Source organism: Salvelinus sp. IW2-2015, linkage group LG15, assembly GCF_002910315.2.
Source record: "Salvelinus sp. IW2-2015 linkage group LG15, ASM291031v2, whole genome shotgun sequence".
NCBI lineage: Eukaryota > Metazoa > Chordata > Actinopteri > Salmoniformes > Salmonidae > Salvelinus > Salvelinus sp. IW2-2015.
The window spans coordinates 65,674,646-65,693,522 of NC_036855.1; the positions used below are offsets into that span (position 1 = coordinate 65,674,646).

The window sequence follows — 18,877 nt, forward strand, 5'->3', positions numbered from 1 at the left end:
CCGTTTCAACAGTGAGGACAAACCCATCCTGCCTCTCTCCTTCCACACTGAGTCCAAACCTACAGTCACTGGGTCCTGATTGTGACAGTGGAGCCCAGTTTGCACTGCAGGATCCAGAGATGGCATCAGTGAAGCTGGAAGACTGCAGTCAAACACTGGAGTTGAATCTCAACATTAAAGATGAAGAAGAGGAGGAGAAGATTGGGAAATCTGTTTCTCATGGTAAGAGCAGGTTCTAACTAAGTTTGTGTTATTCATTCCAACTTCCCACTGTGCATGAAAAGTTGCAGTAGAACTGTTTCAATGAGAAGGTAGATATTATTTAATGCTACTGAGACTTGCATGGTTTGACACCAGTATTGTCAGCATTTGTTTTATTAACAGGGCTATTTGCAGTGTTCAGAGAGTAGACTAAAGAAGTGAAGTAGACAAACTGCCAGTGTTTAGAAGTTCTATGAAATGAGTCTGTAGTTACTGTAGTTACTATACTGTATACCAGGGTATTTGGAAAAATGSCACAGGATGGTTTTTCAGTACAGTTGAAACAATGTGATTATTTGTATGCACTTTTTAAGTAAATACTTGCAGTCAACTTGTGCAATACATAAGGAGACAAAGAACATTGCATCACATTATTATGTAGCTTCCAGTAGTCCCCAGTCAATGAGAAGAGACCGGAGCCTTGTGAGTCACTGACTGTCGTGCTTCACGCGCCAGGTGATATCATTACAGTATGGAATTCACAACTAAATGTTTGCCAGCTAGATATCTTATAACTATTAAGTTAACCGTCTACAATGTGCTAAATACTCTGCATTTGTGCAGGGGGGGTCCCGTGTGGCTCAGTTGGTAGAGCATGGCGCTTGCAACGCCAGGGTTGTGGGTTCATTCCCCACGGGGGGACCAGGATGAATATGTATGAACTTTCCAATTTGTAAGTCGCTCTGGATAAGAGCGTCTGCTAAATGACTTAAATGTAAATGTAAATGTAAATTTGGTTTGCTAATTTAGTAGCTAGTTATCTATCTAGCTAAGTGGTTATCTTCTTCCAAAAATCAAGCATTCGCTTGGTAACAGCAGAGAATCCCCTCCTGGATCAAGAGCCTTGCATGCTAATATTAGTTTTGTGCTTGCAGCAAACTGTTTGTAGCGTGTTTGAGTAAACCTGTATACTTGTATAGTTTATATCAGAAGCTGTACAAAATGTTCTCAATGCGCTCATTATCATTTAGTTAGCGTTCTATATGAGGATTAGCATTTTAGCATTTTGTGAGGGGGGAAAGGGGATACCTAGTCAGTTGTACAACTGAATGCATTCAACTGAAATGTGTCTTCCACATTTAACCCAACCCCACTGAATCAGTGAGGTGCGTAGGGCTGCCTAAATCGACATCCACGTCTTCGGCACCTGGGGAACAGTGTGTTAACTGCCTTGCTCAGGGGCAGAATGACAGATGTTTACCTTGTCAGCTTGGGGATTCGATCCAGCAACCTTTCGGTTACTGGCCCAACTCTCCTACACGCCAGGCTACCTGCCACATTCTGCTAAGTGACGTTTTTTGGGCTTTGAACATTAGTACTATTTAAATACCTGTAGTCAACTGGTGAACTAGGTAATAGATAAAGCACACCGTGTTCATCATTTTGCCGTTAGATAATTTTTCATTATCAAGCTTTTCCATTATTCATTATGAAGCTTCCTGTTAGGTTTTGAACAAACAGAGTAAAAACTCAAACTGACTACTAGGAAAAGTTCAAACCAAGTTTTGTCACCCACGGGGTCAAACGGCTGCAAAGACAAAGCATGATTACACAAGCACATATATTTATAACCTCCTACTAGATGGGTCAACTCCTTACACATCTAGACAGCCTATACATATCTCTGTTGCTAGTCAGGAACTTAGTTGGTTCCTCTCACTGGTGTAGTCATGGTCCTTCCTGATTCTAGAACCTTTGTGGGAAGTGTGTGTGAGAGGACTGTAGTAGGAGGGTTGTTGTGGTGGGCCCCTCTGGCCCCCCTCCCAGAGGTTTAACTTTCTGCACTTCCTCTTGTCTCACTCAGTAACTTTCCATACACCAAGTTCCTATCCACCCTTCATTGACCCCAACCAATACATTCCTAATACATGTAAAGTCATCAATAAGTTCTAGTATGGTAACATGAATACGTTTATTTCAAGCTAGAATCCAACAGTCCCTCCTTTTTGAATAGTAACTTCAACATAGTGAGAATACAATAATATAAAACAGTTAAGTTATAAGACCGTGTTATAGGGCAATCGTTCACAATCATTGGTATTAGCTCTATCATATAAACATACTCTTGATTCTAGCTTGAAATATACTTATTCATGATACCAACTTATTGWTTACTTTACATGTATAAGGAATGTATAGGTTGGGGTCAATGAAGGGTGGATAGGAAGGTGGTATGTGGAAAGTTACTGAGTGAGACATTGCTTAACAATAAAACCTTACAAACCACTCTCTGGCACGCMTATCATTTATTTAGTGAGCCTGTCAGACAAGCTCAGTGCKTATGGTTTTRATTTTATTCAACCTTTATTTAACTAGGCAAGTCAGTTAGAACAAWTTATTATTTACAATGARGGCCTACCCCGGCCAAACCCTAACCTGAACGATGCTYGKCCAATTGTGCYCCGCCCTATGGGCCTCCCAATCACGGCCGGTTGTGATACAGCCTGGAATCGAACCAGCGTCTGTAGTGACYCTTCTAGCACTGAGYTGCAGTGCCTTAGACCGCTGCTCCACTTGGGAGCCCTAAAAGTTGATTTGATTACCTGGATGTGCGTATATTCTTCAGCTTTTTGTATTTGATAAAAACATATTTTATCATGCCCATTCACTCTCTGAATGACACACATACATAKTCAATCCATGTCTCAATTATCTCAGGGCTTTAAAGGTCTTCTTTAATCTGTCTCCTCTTTTTAATCTACACTGATTTGAAGTGGATTTAKCAAGTGGCATCAATAAGGGATCATAGCTTTCACCTGGTCAYTCTGTCATGTAAAGAGTTCATAATGTTTTGAATACTTAGTGTATATCACACCAATTGACCTTTTTCTGATGTTGTTCACACAGGAGACGTTGAGTCATTATCTACATCCAGAGAGCAACAGCAGGAAGATCACAGAGCTAAGAGGTCTCACCACTGCCCACATTGTGAGGAGATTTTCCCAATTCTATCAAAGCTAAAAATACACCTAAAAATACACACAGGAGAGAAGCCTTACTCCTGCTCTGACTGTAGAAAMAGTTTCTCCCAACTGGGCCACTTAAAAACACATGAACTTATACATACAGGAGAGAAGCCTTACTTCTGCTCTGACTGTGGGAAGAATTTCTCTCGAKGGGGCAGCTTAAAATCACACCAACGGATACACACTGGAGAGAAGCCTTACTCCTGCTCTGACTGTGGGAAGAGCTTCACAACATCTGGGTCTCTGACAATTCATCAGAGTGTGCACACTAGAGAAAAGCCTTACTCCTGCTCTGACTGTGGGAAGAGTTTCTCTCGACTAGGCCACTTAAAAACACATGYACGTATACACACAGGAGAGAAGCCTTACTCCTGRTCTGACTGTGGAAAACGTTTTTCCCAATTTGATAAGTTAAAAGGTCACCAGCGTATACATACAGGAGAGAAGCCTTACTACTGCTCTGACTGTGGCAAGAGTTTCTCTCTACAGGACAGCTTAAAATCACACCAACYGATACACACAGGAGAGAAGCTTTACTTCTGTTCTGACTGTGGGAAGAATTTCTCTCGACAGGACAGCTTAAAATCACACCAACGGATACACACAGGAGAGAAACCTTACTTCTGCTCTGATTGCGGGAAGAATTTCTCTCGACAGGACAACTTAAAATCACACCAACGGATGCACACGAGAGAAGCCTTACTCCTGCTCTGAAGCTGGGAAGAGCTTCACAACATCAAGGGGTCTGACAGTTCATCTGAGAACACACACAGAAGAGAAGCCTTGCTCCTGCTCTGACTGTGAGAAGAGATTCTCCAGATTGGGCCATTTTTAAAATGACACCAATGTATATATACATGAGAAAAGCCTCATCAGTTCTTTCAGACCAGCTAAGATTAGTCTCGCCYTCACTTAATTTTTATCTGATAAAATAATTGSCAACGTTTTAATTTGATCAAWTGAAGAAAGCGTAGAACACTATTSTAATCCTATAGTTTCTCACTGTGAGAGAACWYTGCAGAGGAAAGGGAGTGTTATAGAATGTTAGCCTCTCTTTTACTGATCAGTGTGCACCTTGTCAGTTCTGGTGTGTTTTGTTAGTTTCTACTGTAAAGATATTGAGATGACCTTGGATTTGCCCTTAGGGTTGAATATCCTCTGAGGTTTCTCTTGTTGAAACAATGGAGAACAGACACGAACAAGCCTTAGATAGGCAGTTTTATAAACTTTGTTTTGTAAGCATTACATGGCGAAGTAGCCAGAAGGTTTTGGATTCGCAGAACACCACGGACAGGGTAGGGGTGAAAATATATCCATTATAATATAAGCAGAGCATGAATCTCATCTTATTTGCTCTCTGAGGCAAAATAAAAGGCCTTTTCTAAACCCATTTCATTAAATTCTACATCATTCTACATGACTGGAGACGAGCAGAATATTTTTTGATACCAGAACAGAGCATGACAATAAATGAGGCATACTGCAGCACCAGAGACCTTTTTGATTTCTATACAGGCTATTGTTCAAAAATATTCTACAACGGGTTGGTCAAAACAAGCATTGTGATTYMTTGAAACACGTTCTAAGCCATACTAAAAAAACAGTTTAGCACAGATAAGCATGTTCCATCTGAGAAATCACTGCTCAACCACTGGCCCATCAGCCCAGCCAAGGGATAAGAGCGTTGCAAGCCAGTATGGCTACGTAACACTTTGAACAAACGACTCCGTAGATGCAGAATAAAAATACATCACGACTGGATCGAGTCTCTGGCAACCTATCCAATAGAATGAACGGACATCTTTTCTCTGCCAGTCGGTTTGAATATCATTTATCAAAATAAAGTTTTTTATTTAATTGGTAACGCATTGTAGAAAAGCAAATGTACACTAGAGGTTGTGAACAACAACTTTTATTATGGCTGTGCTGATATACGGTACTCTTACCTATAACCGCAGCACAGCTGTGCTGATATACGGTACTCTTACATATAACCGCAGCACAGCTGTGCTGATATACGGTACTCTTACATATAACCGCAGCACAGCTGTGCTGATATACGGTACTCTTACCTATAACCGCAGCACAGCTGTGTTAAAAAGTTGTTTCGCACACCCTCTCGTGTACAATTGCTTTAGTATAGTCTAAGTTAAGAACAGAGCTAAAGTTGTCTATCAACTGTAAAAATGTAGTGCAACAGAACCAGTTACAACTGAAGTATCTGATGTCAACGAATTAGAGAAAAAGCCATTCATTGTTTAACAAAGCAGCCGCATATCATCAYSTAGGCTTACGGTGCATTGGGAAAGTATTCCCCTTMACTTTTTCAGATCTGGAGAAGGGTAACAAAAAATGTCTGCAGAATTGAAGGTCCCAAAGAACACAGTGGCTTTCTTAATTCTCAAATGGAACAAGTTTTGAACCACCTAGACTCGTCCTAGAGCTGGTAGCCGAGACAAACTGAGCAATCTTGGGAGAAGTGCCTTGGTCATGGAGGTGACCAAGAACCTGATGGTCACTCAGACAGAGAAAGATGAACGGGGCAATGTACAGAGAGATCCTTGAAAACCTGCTCCAGAGCGCTCAGGACCTCAGACTGGGGCGAAGGTTCACTTTCCAACAGGACAATGACCCTAAGCACACAGCCAAGACAATGCAGGAGTGGCTTCGGGACAAGTCTCTGAATGTCCTTGTGTGGCCGAGCTAGAACCCGGACTTGAACCCGATCGAACATCTCTGGAGAGAACTGAAAATAGGTGTGCAGCGACGCCCCCCATCCAACCGGACAGCTTGAGAGGATCTGCAGAGAATGGGAGAAACTCCCCAAATACTTGTAGCGTCATACCCAAGAAGACTCGAGGCTGTAATCACTGCCAACAGTGCTTCAAGAAAGTACTGAGTAAAGAGTCTGAAGACCTATGTACATTTTTTGCACAAAAAAATGAAACCTTTTGCTTTGTCATTATGGGGTATTGTGTGTAGATTGAGTGGGGGTGACAAAACAATTTCATACATTTTAGAATAAGGCTGTAATGTAACAAAATGTGGAAAAAGTCAAGCGGCCTGAATACTTTCTGAATCCACTGTATATAATATATATGTGTGATATTAGATGTGGTAGCCTACCTTTTTCAAGCAATAAAGTCAACACAGTATTAGCCTTATATTTAGCTAATGGGTTTTACATAATATGTTTAGCTAATGAATAATAGGTTATGCATATTATATTTAGCTATTGAATAAGGGGTATATGCATAATATATTTAGCTAATGAATAACGTAAACTCACTCACTTTTGTACATCGCCTTGGTCCTTACAATTTACCTTATTTTAGCGCCCCATAAAACGTAATACTTCCAGATCAACTGTAATGTCAATACCATTGTAAAGCACAATTTCTCCCCTTTCCAACAGAATCAATTACATGACCCCACGCTGCCCGTTTCTGGTTTCTGCATGATTCAGAAGGCAATGAGCCCCGTCGGGTCTTTTTAAAAATGGCGGGTGGGGAAGCGAAACTAATGCGTGATAGTGAGAAGGAGAGATGTTGTGTGGGAAAATTGCTTTCTTCACTTGATCTGTCCAACTTTTCACCTTATCGCCTCTAAATGTAAATAAAACACATAAAGAGTTTTTATATAATGTGTCATTATATACCTATTGAAGGTTTGTGTCGAATTTGAATCTGGTTTTTAGGGCGGTGCTAAAGTGATCTTAGAAGTAAACAGCGGCTTTGAGAATGATGATCGCATGCAATGATGACGCAAAAAATGACTAGGTATCCCCCCTTACCCCGTCACTGTCCATTTCTTGTTTTTAAAAGATTAGAGAAGTGCTCTACCTGGTGGAGAGAGATTGTAAGACATAAATAGTTGCTTTACGTGTGCTGTACGTTACGGCATACACGTCACGATGTAACAAGAGGGTCAGTTTTTTTAACTTTTCTCCAATACTATAGAGCCATTACCATGTCGATCAACGCTGAATAGAAACTAGTCACACCCCCGATTTGAAGTCAACACAGTCGTACAGTCCCATTAGTTTTCTTTGCAGCCTCGTTTGAATGTTGCGGTTGCGCACATTTGTACGGAATGGAGTGAGTTTACGTTAATAGTTATGCATAATATATTTAGCTAATACTAATGGTTAGCATAATAAGCGAATAACTTTAAGCCTCTGTCTTGCACCTGTGCTCCGCTGGCCTCTGCCTTAAACCCTCCTTAGCCTCTTAGACTCGCATTCTTCTACTAACAGACTATGGAAGAGAGAAGCAAGCTTTTTTGCTGAATATTAATTACAGCAGCCAATAGAACTCACGGGTAGTTTGAAAGAGGCGAACGCTCAATGTGTTAGAATATAGCAGTTATTGATTCAGACCCATAACCATTCAATCTTCATGAATATCTAGTTTCCTCATCTTTCAGGTGTCTCCCTCCCAACCTNTGAGTGAAGAACGTGCAAAAAAAATATTTTACGTATATGTGAGGCTATCCAGGTTCGTATGTAGCTCAGTGGGTTTCGCCTGAGGATGTTCAGAACAAAAACGTTTTGGAAAGTTGCAGATAGAAATCCTCTGAATAGAACTGACATGATTCCTTAGATTCAGAGGCATGTTTCTTCTACATAATACATTGATATCTGATCGTGGCCAACGTCTCCATCCTCCTACTGGACGCATCCCTGATACTCGCTTGTTCCTACCTATGTGAACCTAGCTACAATAACGATTAGCCACAATAGTGGAATTTGCGGCTCTCAAATTAAAAGTCTCATTGAAAGTGACGCAAACCGATACAAAATGTTGACATCGTGCCATATTTGGACTAGATAACGCTAAACATGGTTTGAATGTTGTTACTTAATTTAAAATGAATTACAATGATTAATTCGTTTCGTTATTGAGTCCCATAGGGCGGCGCACAATTGGCCCAGGGTCGTTCAGGTTTGACGTCTAGGCCGTCATTGTAATTAAGAATTTGTTTTTAATGACTTGCCAAGTTAAATAAAGGTTAAAAAATGTATTCAAAAATGAGAAATAACCAGAAAACAACTGTTGAAATCACACTATGGAGGTATGAGACCACAAAATTGCATTGGGGGCATTCAAATATGCACTTATGAAAGGGGTTTGATTGTGCACCCATGAAACGGTGACACCCACAGAAAACAATTACCAAGAGTTAAAACAAATATTAGCTTCTTAGCTCTTATTGCAGGACTTTGACTGAAAATCACCTTCCCAGTCAGTCTATTACAGGGGTACTCAGTACTAATTGAGAAAGTCCAGTCACACAAATGTCCTAGGTGGCAAAGGTCCAGATGGATATTGTCATTTATTGGTGTAGTAACAACCCACTAACTTGCAACCCAAAATCGTAACCCTCTTGTTGGCGGAAAAAAACATTTTGCTGTTTTTAAGCTAATTTCCTGCCATTCTAAACCTGTCCATGTCTTTTGTGTGTTTATATGATACCAGGGGTGAAGCCCAACTCCAAAAAAGTACTATTATGTATATTTTTGGTGGGGCCCGTTCAGTATACCCATAATGAACAGCGAAAACAGATTTTTAGATTTGTTTGCAAAAAAACAAACGCTTTATTTATATAAGAATTCGAACCCTTTGCTATGAGACTCAAAATTGAGCTCAGGTGCATCCTGTTTCCATTGATCATCCTTGAGATGTTCCTACAACTTGATTGTTGTCCACCTGTGGTAAATTCAATTGATTGGACTGATTTGGAAAGGCACACGCCTGTCTATATAAGGTCCCACAGTTGACAGTGACATGTCAGAAGTCATGAGGCGAAGGATTTGTCCGTAGAGCTCTGAGACAGGATTGACTCTTCCTAGAGCTGGCCCCCCGGCCAAACTGAGTAATCGAGTAGAAGGGCCTTGGTCAGGGAGGTGACCAAGAACCTGATGGTCACTCTGACAGAGCTCCAGAGTTCCTCTGTGGAGATGGGAGAACTTCCAAAGGACAACCATCTCTGCAGCACTCCACCAGTCAGGCCTTTATGGTAGTGTCCAGACGGAAGCCACTCCTTAGTAAAAGGCACATGACCTCAGTAAAAGGCACATGACAGCCCGCTTGGAGTTTGCTAAAAGGCACCTAAAGGACTCTCAGACCATGAGAAACAAGATTCTCTGGTCTGATGAAACACATCTGGAGAAAACCTGGCACCATCCCTACGGTGACGCATGGTGGTGGCATCATGCTGTGGGGATGTTTTTCAGCGGCAGGGACTGGAGACTAGTCAGGATCGAGGGAAAGATGATTGGAGAAAATTACAGAGAGATCCTTAATGAAACCTTCCAAGGACCTCAGACTGGGGTGAAGGTTCACCTTCCAACAGGACAACGACCCTAAGCACACAGCCAAGCAATGCAGGAGTGGCTTTGGGACAAGTCTCTACATTTCCTTGAGTGGCCCTGACTTGAACCAGATTGAACATCCCTGGAGAGACCTGAATGGCTGTTCAGCGATGCTCACCATCCAACCTGACAGAGCTTGAGAGGAAATGCAGAGAAGAATGGCAGAAACTCCCAAAATACAAGTGTGCCAAGCTTGTAGCGTCATACCCAAGAAGACTCGAGGCTGTAATCGCTGCCAAAGGTGCTTCAACAAAGTACTGAGTAAAGTGTCTGAATACTTATGTAAATAGAAAAGTCAAGGGGTCTGATAACTTTCTGAATGCTCTGTGTGTGAATTTAGGAAATCTTACTATATGTTTAGTGCATTTACATTGTGTTGACTAATTTATAGTGTGAGCCTTGTCTAATTTGAAATTAATTGAATGGTTTGTTAATGCTTAGGTACCTGATCTAATATAGTTTGAGGATAAAGAAAGTGCCAGAACTTTCAAGATTAACTTTTGTGTCCGTTTGTCTTTATTACTACTGACTGGACTTAGATTAAGTCTGAGGCCGGTACATCAACAGTGAGGACAAACCCAGCCTGCCTCTCTCCTTCCACACTGAGTCCAATCCTACAGTCACTGGGTCCTGATTGTGACAGTGGAGCCCAGTTTGCACGCAGGATCCAGAGATGGCATCAGTGAAGCTGGAAGACTGCAGTCAAACACTGGATCTGAATGTCAACATTAAAGATGAAGAGGAGGAGGAGACGATTGGGAAATCTGTTAATCATGGTAAGAGCAGGTTCTATCTTAAGTTATCTTCATAAATTAGACCTCCATAAGTTATTACCCAGTCTATTGATAGGTTGAATTCTGTAATTCTGACATCACACATCCTGAACAACTGGGTTATCTGGAGTGATCAGAGAGTAGACTAAAGAAGTGAAGTAGACAAACTGCCAGTGTTTTGAAGTTCTAGGAAATTAGTCTGTAGTTACTAACACTTGTGATAGTGAGTGGAGGATGATATGAAATTAGTCTGTAGTTACTAACCCTTGTGATAGTGAGTGGAGGATGATATGAAATGAGTCTGTGTAGTTACTAACTCTTGTGATAGTGATGGAGGATGATATGAAATGAGTCTGTGTAGTTACTAACCCTTGTGATAGTGAATGGAGGATGATATGAAATTAGTCTGTGTAGTTACTAACTCTTGTGATAGTGAATGGAGGATGATATGAAATGAGTCTGTGTAGTTACTAACCCTTGTGATAGTGAGAGGAGGATGATATGACTCATAATATTTGCCCCTTTTGGCCTAAATGTCTGACCTCATTTAGTCAATTGGTCGATTGTTTGGTGGATAGATGTTGGTCGACCAAGCTTTTTGTAGTCGAGCAGTGATATATATATATATACAGTGCTGCTTGAAAGTTTGTGAACCCCTTGTGCAATTAGAGATTTTTTTAGTTTTTACCATGAAATCTTCATTTAATCAGAACCAGTCTTTTGATCTGACATAACAGGTTTATTTTTACCAATACCAACTGACTGGTTCTTCTGATGTTGTTCACACAGGAGACCATGTTGAGACATCCTCTACATCCAGAGAGCAACAGCAGGAAGATCACAGACCTAAGAGATCTCACCACTGCCCACATTGTAAGGAGAGTTTCTCAATTCTATCGAAGTTAAAAATACACCTAAAAATACACACAGGAGAGAATCTGTATTCCTGTACTGACTGTGGGAAGAATTTCACAACATTAAAGGTTCTGACAGTTCATCAGAGAGTGCATGAACGGATACACACAGGAGAGAAGACTTACTCCTGCCATAATTGTGTAAAATGCTTCACATCATCAACTGAGCTAAAAATTCATCAGAGATCACACACAGGAGAGAAGCTTTACTTCTGCTCTGACTGTGGGGCTAGTTTCTCTCGACTGGGCAACTTAAAAACACATGAACGTATGCATACAGGAGTGAAGCCTTACTCCTGCTCTGACTGTGGAAAGAGTTTCTCTCGACTAGGCCACCTAAAAACACATAAACGTATACATACAGGAGAGAAGCCTTACTTCTGCTCTGACTGTTTAAAATGCTTCACAACATCAACTGAGCTAAAAGTTCATCAGAGAATACACACAGGAGAGAAGCCTTACTCCTGCTCTGATTGTGTAAAATGCTTCACAACATACTCTGGGCTTGAAGGTCATCGGAGAACACACACAGGAGAGAAGCCTTACACCTGCTCTAATTGTGTAAAATGCTTCACTTCATCAACTAAGCTAAAAATTCACCAGAGAACACACACAGGAGAGAAGCCTTACTTATGCTCTGACTGTGGGGCGAGGTTCTCTCGACTGGGCCACCTAAACACACATGAACGTATACATACAAGAGAGAAGCCTTACTCCTGCTCCGACTGTGGAAAGGGTTTCTCTCGACTGGGCAACTTAAAAACACATGAACGAATACATACAGGAGAGAAGCCTTACTCCTGCTCTGACTGTGTAAAATGCTTCACAACATCAACTGAGCTAAAAGGTCATCAGAGAACACACACAGGAGAGAAGCCTTACTCCTGCTCTGATTGTGTAAAATGCTTCACAACATACCCTGGGCTAATAGGTCATCAGAGAACACACACAGGAGAGAAGCCTTTCTCCTGCTCTGACTGTGTATGCATACGTTCATGACTGGGAAAAGTTACTCTCGACTGGGCCACTTAAAAACACATGAACGTATGCATAAAGGAGAGAAGCCTTACTACTTATTTGACTGTGGAAAGAGTTTCTCTCGAATGGGCCAGTTAAGATTAAAGTCACTCCATCACTTAAGTCTCGTAAAATAAGTGATAACAGTGAACTGGATCAAATGAAGAAAGTGTAGAACACTATTGTAATCCTATTGTTTTTCACTGTGAGAGAACTGTACAGAGGAAAGGGAGCGTTTATAGAATGTTAGCTTCTCTTTACTTCACTGATCAGTGTGCACCTTGTCAGTTTTGGTGTGTTTTGTTAGCTTCTACTGTAAAGATATTGAGATGACCTTGGATTTGCCCTTAGGGTTGAATATCCTCTGTGAGGCATCTCACTATGGAGTCTGATGGTTGACTGGGTGGTACTGCTTCCCTCTGCAGTTTTCTGTGGGGATGAGCTGGTAGACACAGCATACACTGAGTGTACAAAACATTAAGGACACCTGCTCTTTCCATAACTGACCAGGTGTAAGCTATGATCCTTAATGATGTAGTTTTTGTGTATTTTATTATAGATCAGCATTAGCTTTCAGAAAAAAACAATAAACTGCGATTGCAGTGGGCTAAGGAATGAAAACACTGGTCTGGAAAATTTGAAAAACATTGCCTGGTCTGATGAATCCTGGTTCCTGCTGTTTCATGCTGATGGGAGGACTAGGGTATAGAGGAAACCATGAGTACATGTATCCATGCTGTGTGTCAACATTGCAGGCTGGTGGTGATGGTGTGGGGTGTGTTTTCATGGCACATATTGGGCCCCTTGATAAAAGTGGGGCAACGTTTGAATGCCACAGGATGTCTTAACATCATTGCCAATCAGGTGCATCCCTTCATGGCAGCAGTGTATCCATCTGCAAATAGATTATTTTTGCAGTATTAAGCACCACGCCACAAGGCTTGTCCAGGAATGGTTCCAAGAACATGACAGTGAATTCAGCTTACTGCAGTGGCCCGCCGAGTCACCAGATCTCAATCCAATTGTTCATCTGTGGGAGGAGATGGAACGAGCTATTCGGAGTAGAGATCCACTCCCAGCAAACTTTACACAATTGTGGGAAGCATTGGGCCAGAATCCCTGTGGAATGCTCAGCACTCAGCACCTTGGACAGTCCCAGCCCCGACTAATTGAGTCTGTTCTGAGGACAAAGGGTGTTCCTAATGTTTTGTACACTGTGTATATCAGATAAAGATGGTGTGATGATCAGTTTTCAGCATTAGTTTGGGTGGATTATTTTATTACTCAACAACTTTTGTTTAATGATAAACATGCTATGAATCGACTACTTGTGTTTATTAAATTGTCTTTTAATACTAGATTCATTATTTTAGTCATTGATGATGAATGTATTTGAATAACTGTGTTGAAGTTATTTGATCTGGTGGCAGGTAGCCTAGCAGTTAAGAGTGTTGGGCCAGTAACTGAAAGGTTGCTGGTTTGAATCCCAAGCCGACTAGGTGAAAAGTCTGACATCGTGCCCTTGAGCAAGGCAATGAACCCTTATTTGTCCTGTAAGTTGCTCTGGATAAGAGCATCTGCTAAGTGACAAGATTGTAATGAAAAATGTTTGTACATGAATTTATGCTGGGCAACTACCTTTTTTCTCTTAATTGAAATAAACAGTTTGTGTATACACAATACACAACATTACCGCTGTGTTTACCCTGGTCAGAGGGACAGGACCATAGTAAGCTAGACTATGTAGCTGCTGTTGTTAGTAGCCTACAGCTTCCATGCAATACAGCATGTCAGATCGCTAATGATTAGGTGTATAGGCTGCTACATTTATGCAAGAGTTTTAGCTGGTGTCTATCAGGAGTGATGTGTTATCAGGCTGAATAACTACCAGAGGGAAGTGGAGAGCGCGCCTTGAGCTTTGCCCGCCCGACATGGTCAAGAGAGGCAAAGGGCCTGCAGCAGCACTCTGATGTGAAGAACTGTACAAAAATCTATGATTGTACTACAATGAAAAAAATAAAGCATGGTATTTTCTTTGAATGGTAGTGACCAAAAACCAATATATGTTTTTCATTGTACTAGAGGCCTAGGAACATAGAAGAAACTGACAGACGTGTCATAATAGCCTGGAAGTAAAGCCGCACTGGGAGACACATTTGAAATGGAATACATTGAATACATGCAGCAGGGTGAAACAATCACAGTAAAACACGATTTAAATGTATTGTTGGAAGGGCTGTGGTCACCATTCATGTACTACATTAAATATATACATCAGATGGTWTTGGGGAGCTATTTCATAGGGTTTGCACAGGTACATTATTTACCCATTTCAATCTTATACCAACCAACCCTATGSTTGGTGTGACTGTTATGGTCAGAGCAGACCATCTGATATGCCCTTAAATATTGTAATATGCAACCTGGAATTAAAATGTAAGAGGACCAGTGCTTCTACAGTGAAACACATCTCACATCTGTGCTGTTTGAGAGAGATGTTGTTAGACTACATTGTATCATTGTTTCCTCTTCTGAGGGCACTGGTGGGGAAKAACATTTCAATTCACAGAGACAATGAGTCCTTCAAGTTTAGCACTAAATCCACACGTTTGAATTATCTGTTTGATGATGGTGAAGGGGAGATTGAATTGACAATATACAACAGGGGTTGGCAACTTGGTTATCAGGTTTCAGGTAAGACCCAAGTGCAGACTGTAGAAGTAACAATGTTTATTGTAACAACAGGGGCAGGCAAACGACAGGTCAAGGTAGGCAGGGGTCAATAATCCAGAGTAGTGTGGACAAGGTGCAGGCAGGCCCAGGTCAGGCAGAGGTCGGTAATCGGTAAAGGTCGGTATAAGGTACAGAACAGCAGGCAGGCAGAGTGGTCAGGCAGGCGGGGTCGGAGTCAGGACGGGCAGGGGTCAAAACCAGGAGGGCAAGAAAAGAGAGACTGGAAAAAGCAGGAGCTGAGACACAAACCGCTGGTAGGCTTGAACAAACAAGACACACTGTCACAGACATACAGAACACCCCTGTATAAATACCCAGGGGATAAGTGGGGAAGATGGGCAACACCTGGAGGGGTTGCCAAGTCAAGGTCCAAGAGGCTTCTAAACAGATTCTACCCCCAAGCCATAAGACTCCTGAACAGCTAATCAAATGGCTACCCAGACTATTTGCATTGCCCCCCCCCCCTCTCTTTTATGCTGCTGCTACTCTCTGTTATTATCTATGCATAGTCACTTTAATAACTCCACCTACATGTACATATTACCTCAATTACCTTGACTAACCGGTGCCCCTGCACATTGACTATGTACCAGTACCCCCTGCATATAGCCTCGCTATTGTTATTTTACTGCTGCTCTTTAKTAATTTGTTACTTTTATTTATTTATGATTTTTTTCTTAAAACTGCGTTGTTGGTTAAGGGCTTGTAAGTAAGCATTTCACTGTAATGTCTACACCTGTTGTATTCGGCACATGTGACATAAAATTGGATTTGATCACCCATATTCATTGTATTTCTCCAATTTCAAACCAGTGTGTCTTGTTTGTAATGAGACTCTCGCTGTTTGCAAAGAGTTCAATCTGAGATGTCATCATGAATGTAAGCATGGTACTTTCAGAAGTAGATGTTTCACCCCAGACATGAAGCTGAAGTCTGATGCAGAAAGGAAGGTAGGCATAAGGAGTGAACACCCTATGTGCTTTACAGTGGCGATTTTAGCATGTACATATTTTATTGTTATTTAACCTTAATTTAACTAGGCGGTTCTTATCGACTTACACAAATCCACAAGGAGTCAGTAGAAACCATATTTGTTTAAGCAAGTCAGCCATATCAGCTATGTTTTTTAAAAAGGCAGAACTGAAGGAAATTACTGCAGACAGGTTGTGGCTGATAGCCAGTGCAGCGGTGGTAAGGATTCTTTTCTCCATGGTGCTGAAAGCAAAGCTCAAGCATTATGTTGGACTAACTAAAAGTCTGTAACAAAATGGTTTATTTGAGCTGTTCTTGCCATAATATGGACTTGGTATTTTACCAAATCTTCTGTATACCACCCAGTGGCGTAACTTCAGCCGGTGCGGTTGCACCAGGGCCCACGTCGTACATGAGCCCGGTGACGGGCCTGGATCTAAGGAGCCACACCCCTATGGATCTAAGGAGCCACAGGCCCTATGGATCTAAGGAGCCACAGGGTGGTATAATGTAATTTGAATTCCGCTCTTCATGCCCAAGTATTAATTGTTGACGCGTCGCATCACGCCCATTATTTAATGAGAAGAGCTTCCTTTCATGTAGGCTATTTGATAAATGATCCCACTGATGGTTTCACCAACAAAAGTTTTGATCACTACATAAGTCTGCATGCTATTTTAGTGTATAAATCTAATTAATTTGCTAATAAATAATTGTATCCAAAAGTTTCAATACCTGTTTAAGATAATTAAATGCATTCTGGGATCATTGTGCAAATACTGTCCAAAAGCGTTGTTGTTTCTGTCATCGTTAAAAGCAACAGTTGAGCTAGCTATCAAGAGACAACTGGCGGAAAGAAATTGAGAGAATGTCGAGAATAGAAAATTACAGATTTTAAAAATCAGCAATGTATCAACACAAAAGTGGAACGCAAAAGACAAGGCACACATGAGAAAGCAAGGAGTATCACATTTGTTAATAAGATTCCTTTTTTAAATGCAGTTAAGTGCAGCCATTGCTAACACAAGCAATGTAGTGGAGCAGAAGAGGATGTAGGTTTATCATCGCAGCAGCAGCTTTTTAGCGTGTCAAGTGAGCAAGGCCGAGCTGTTCCATCGTACCAGAAGAAGCAACTTTGACAGAGGAGTATACAGGTTGTCAGGTATCGGCGGATACGACCCTGAGCACAAGTAGGGCCGGACAAGCTATCCCGGTCGGGCGGGAGAGAGGCAGGGGCGAGAGCAGGACAGGGCGAGAGCAGGCGAGACTAGAATCCGTGGCGGCTGAGGAAAACAGGGACAGGTGGGACAGACGGCCTTTTTACCTGTCCAACAGTCACGGGCATTATGCAACAAATGTGGATGCAAAAGTTAAACGACACGTTATTGCATTAGCTCGTGTAAGCTACGGCCCATTCCAAGAGATGACGAAAGGCGTGTTTCCGAGTCGTATACACCACTAAACCAAGGCTGGAATCAAATGACACGTACGTGGCTATGTTATCGGCCAAAGTAGATGTGACGTATTGTGAGTCTTGCTGGCTGTTTCAGAGATTCAGACGAGCACCTTTTTTCTCTGATGCGTGGTGATGGAGTGAGAGATAGGCGCCCATCTAACCCGCAATTATAGCATGTTATCGAGACATCCCAGATTCACATGGGTGCCTGTTTGGTATATGAGCAATGGAAGCTCAATGGCACTATTGACGCAGAAATGGAGAGAGGCGTGCGTAACGCAGCAAATTTCTGGCGACAGGTGTTGGAGCGCATAGTTAATGTAACTCTCACACTTGCATCATGTAATTTGGCGTTCAGCTGGGGCACTGTGAAAAGCTGGGGCAGGCCAACAGTGGGAATTTTCTCWGTATAATTGAACTGCTGTCATTTTACGACCCAGTTCTGAAAGAACTTTTAGAACGCCCTGCAGGATCCGTTAACCATCTCAGTCATCAAATCCAAAATGAGCTGATTTATATCTGAGCCGAGCGAGTGAAGTGTGACATTCAGGGAGAGATGCAGGAAGCCCCATTTTCTTCTATTATTATGGACACCACACCGGATGTATCTAAAGTAGACCAGTTAAGCCAAGTTTATCGCTATGTGAGAGTGATAAGGGATGCAAATAATGTCGCCACAGATCTTGTTTTTGGGATTTCTGGAGACTTCAACATAAAAACCTTCGGCAGCATAGAGGATAAGGGGCTGGATATTTCAAAATGTCGTGGGCAGGGGTATGATGGAGCTGCTAACATGAGCAGGGTGTATTCGCATGTGTAGGCCAGAATATCCTAAAAGGAGCCACTTGCTGTTTATGTGCATTGCACAGCGCATAATCTTAACCTGGCTCTCAATGACTCTATCAAAAATGTGCCAGAGATTAAACAGTTTAAACAGTATGATACTGTTGAACTGTTATACACCTTCTTCAGGTATAACATGAAGAGATGGTCAATGTTGCGTGGTAAATTTGATTTTGCATCAGAAAATGTAACTCTAAAACGACTGTGTCCCACCCGCTGGTCATCTAGATAGGAGTCCTTTGCCACCCTGAGATACAGATATGTGGACGTAATGAAGGTCCTCACCAACATTGGGCTTTTAAGTGACAAGAAGGACGAGATGGATGATGCAGCAGCACTTAAATGTTAGTCGTTCTGCAGACTAAGGTTTTAGAAAACGTGAACGTCGTCTCCAAAATGCTACTGGCCAAAGACGCAGACCTGCACAGGGCAGTTAGCCTACTCAAGGACATTATAGAGGTCCTGTCCYGATTCCAACAGGATTTTGAGAAGGCAAAAGTCACTGCAAAGACCCTTGCTGACAAATGGGGAGCTCAGAACGCATTTGAAGACACTCGGAGAAGGAAGGC

At 41.8% G+C, this 18,877-nt stretch overlaps 3 protein-coding genes across 3 annotated transcripts in view; 2 read left to right on the plus strand and 1 right to left on the minus strand.

Moving 5' to 3' along the window:
* Positions 1 to 18,877, minus strand: part of LOC111973858 (transcription initiation factor TFIID subunit 4-like) — a 747,250-nt gene that overhangs the window by 346,963 nt on the left and 381,410 nt on the right. The window lies entirely within an intron of this gene.
* Positions 12 to 6,391, plus strand: LOC111973860 (zinc finger protein 665-like). Its single transcript, XM_024001296.3, is given in 3 exon segments — positions 12 to 222; positions 3,109 to 3,916; positions 3,918 to 6,391. Coding segments are annotated over 3 exon segments (1,056 nt in total). The 5' UTR covers positions 12 to 119; the 3' UTR covers positions 4,063 to 6,391.
* LOC111973859 (zinc finger protein 135-like) lies at positions 134 to 12,391 on the plus strand. The gene is made up of 3 exons (XM_024147510.2): positions 134 to 222; positions 10,140 to 10,376; positions 11,163 to 12,391. The coding sequence occupies exons 2-3, from the start codon at positions 10,274 to 10,276 to the stop codon at positions 12,284 to 12,286; spliced, it is 1,227 nt and encodes a 408-aa protein (XP_024003278.2). The 5' UTR covers positions 134 to 222; positions 10,140 to 10,273; the 3' UTR covers positions 12,287 to 12,391.

Bases quoted from the DNA above. Each gene is read 5' to 3' on its own strand.
- LOC111973859 (XM_024147510.2), top strand. From the start codon at position 10,274: ATGGCATCAGTGAAGCTGGAAGACTGCAGTCAAACACTGGATCTGAAT. The intron at 10,377-11,162 runs GTAAGAGCAGGT...TTGTTCACACAG, and splicing joins TGGGAAATCTGTTAATCATG to GAGACCATGTTGAGACATCC.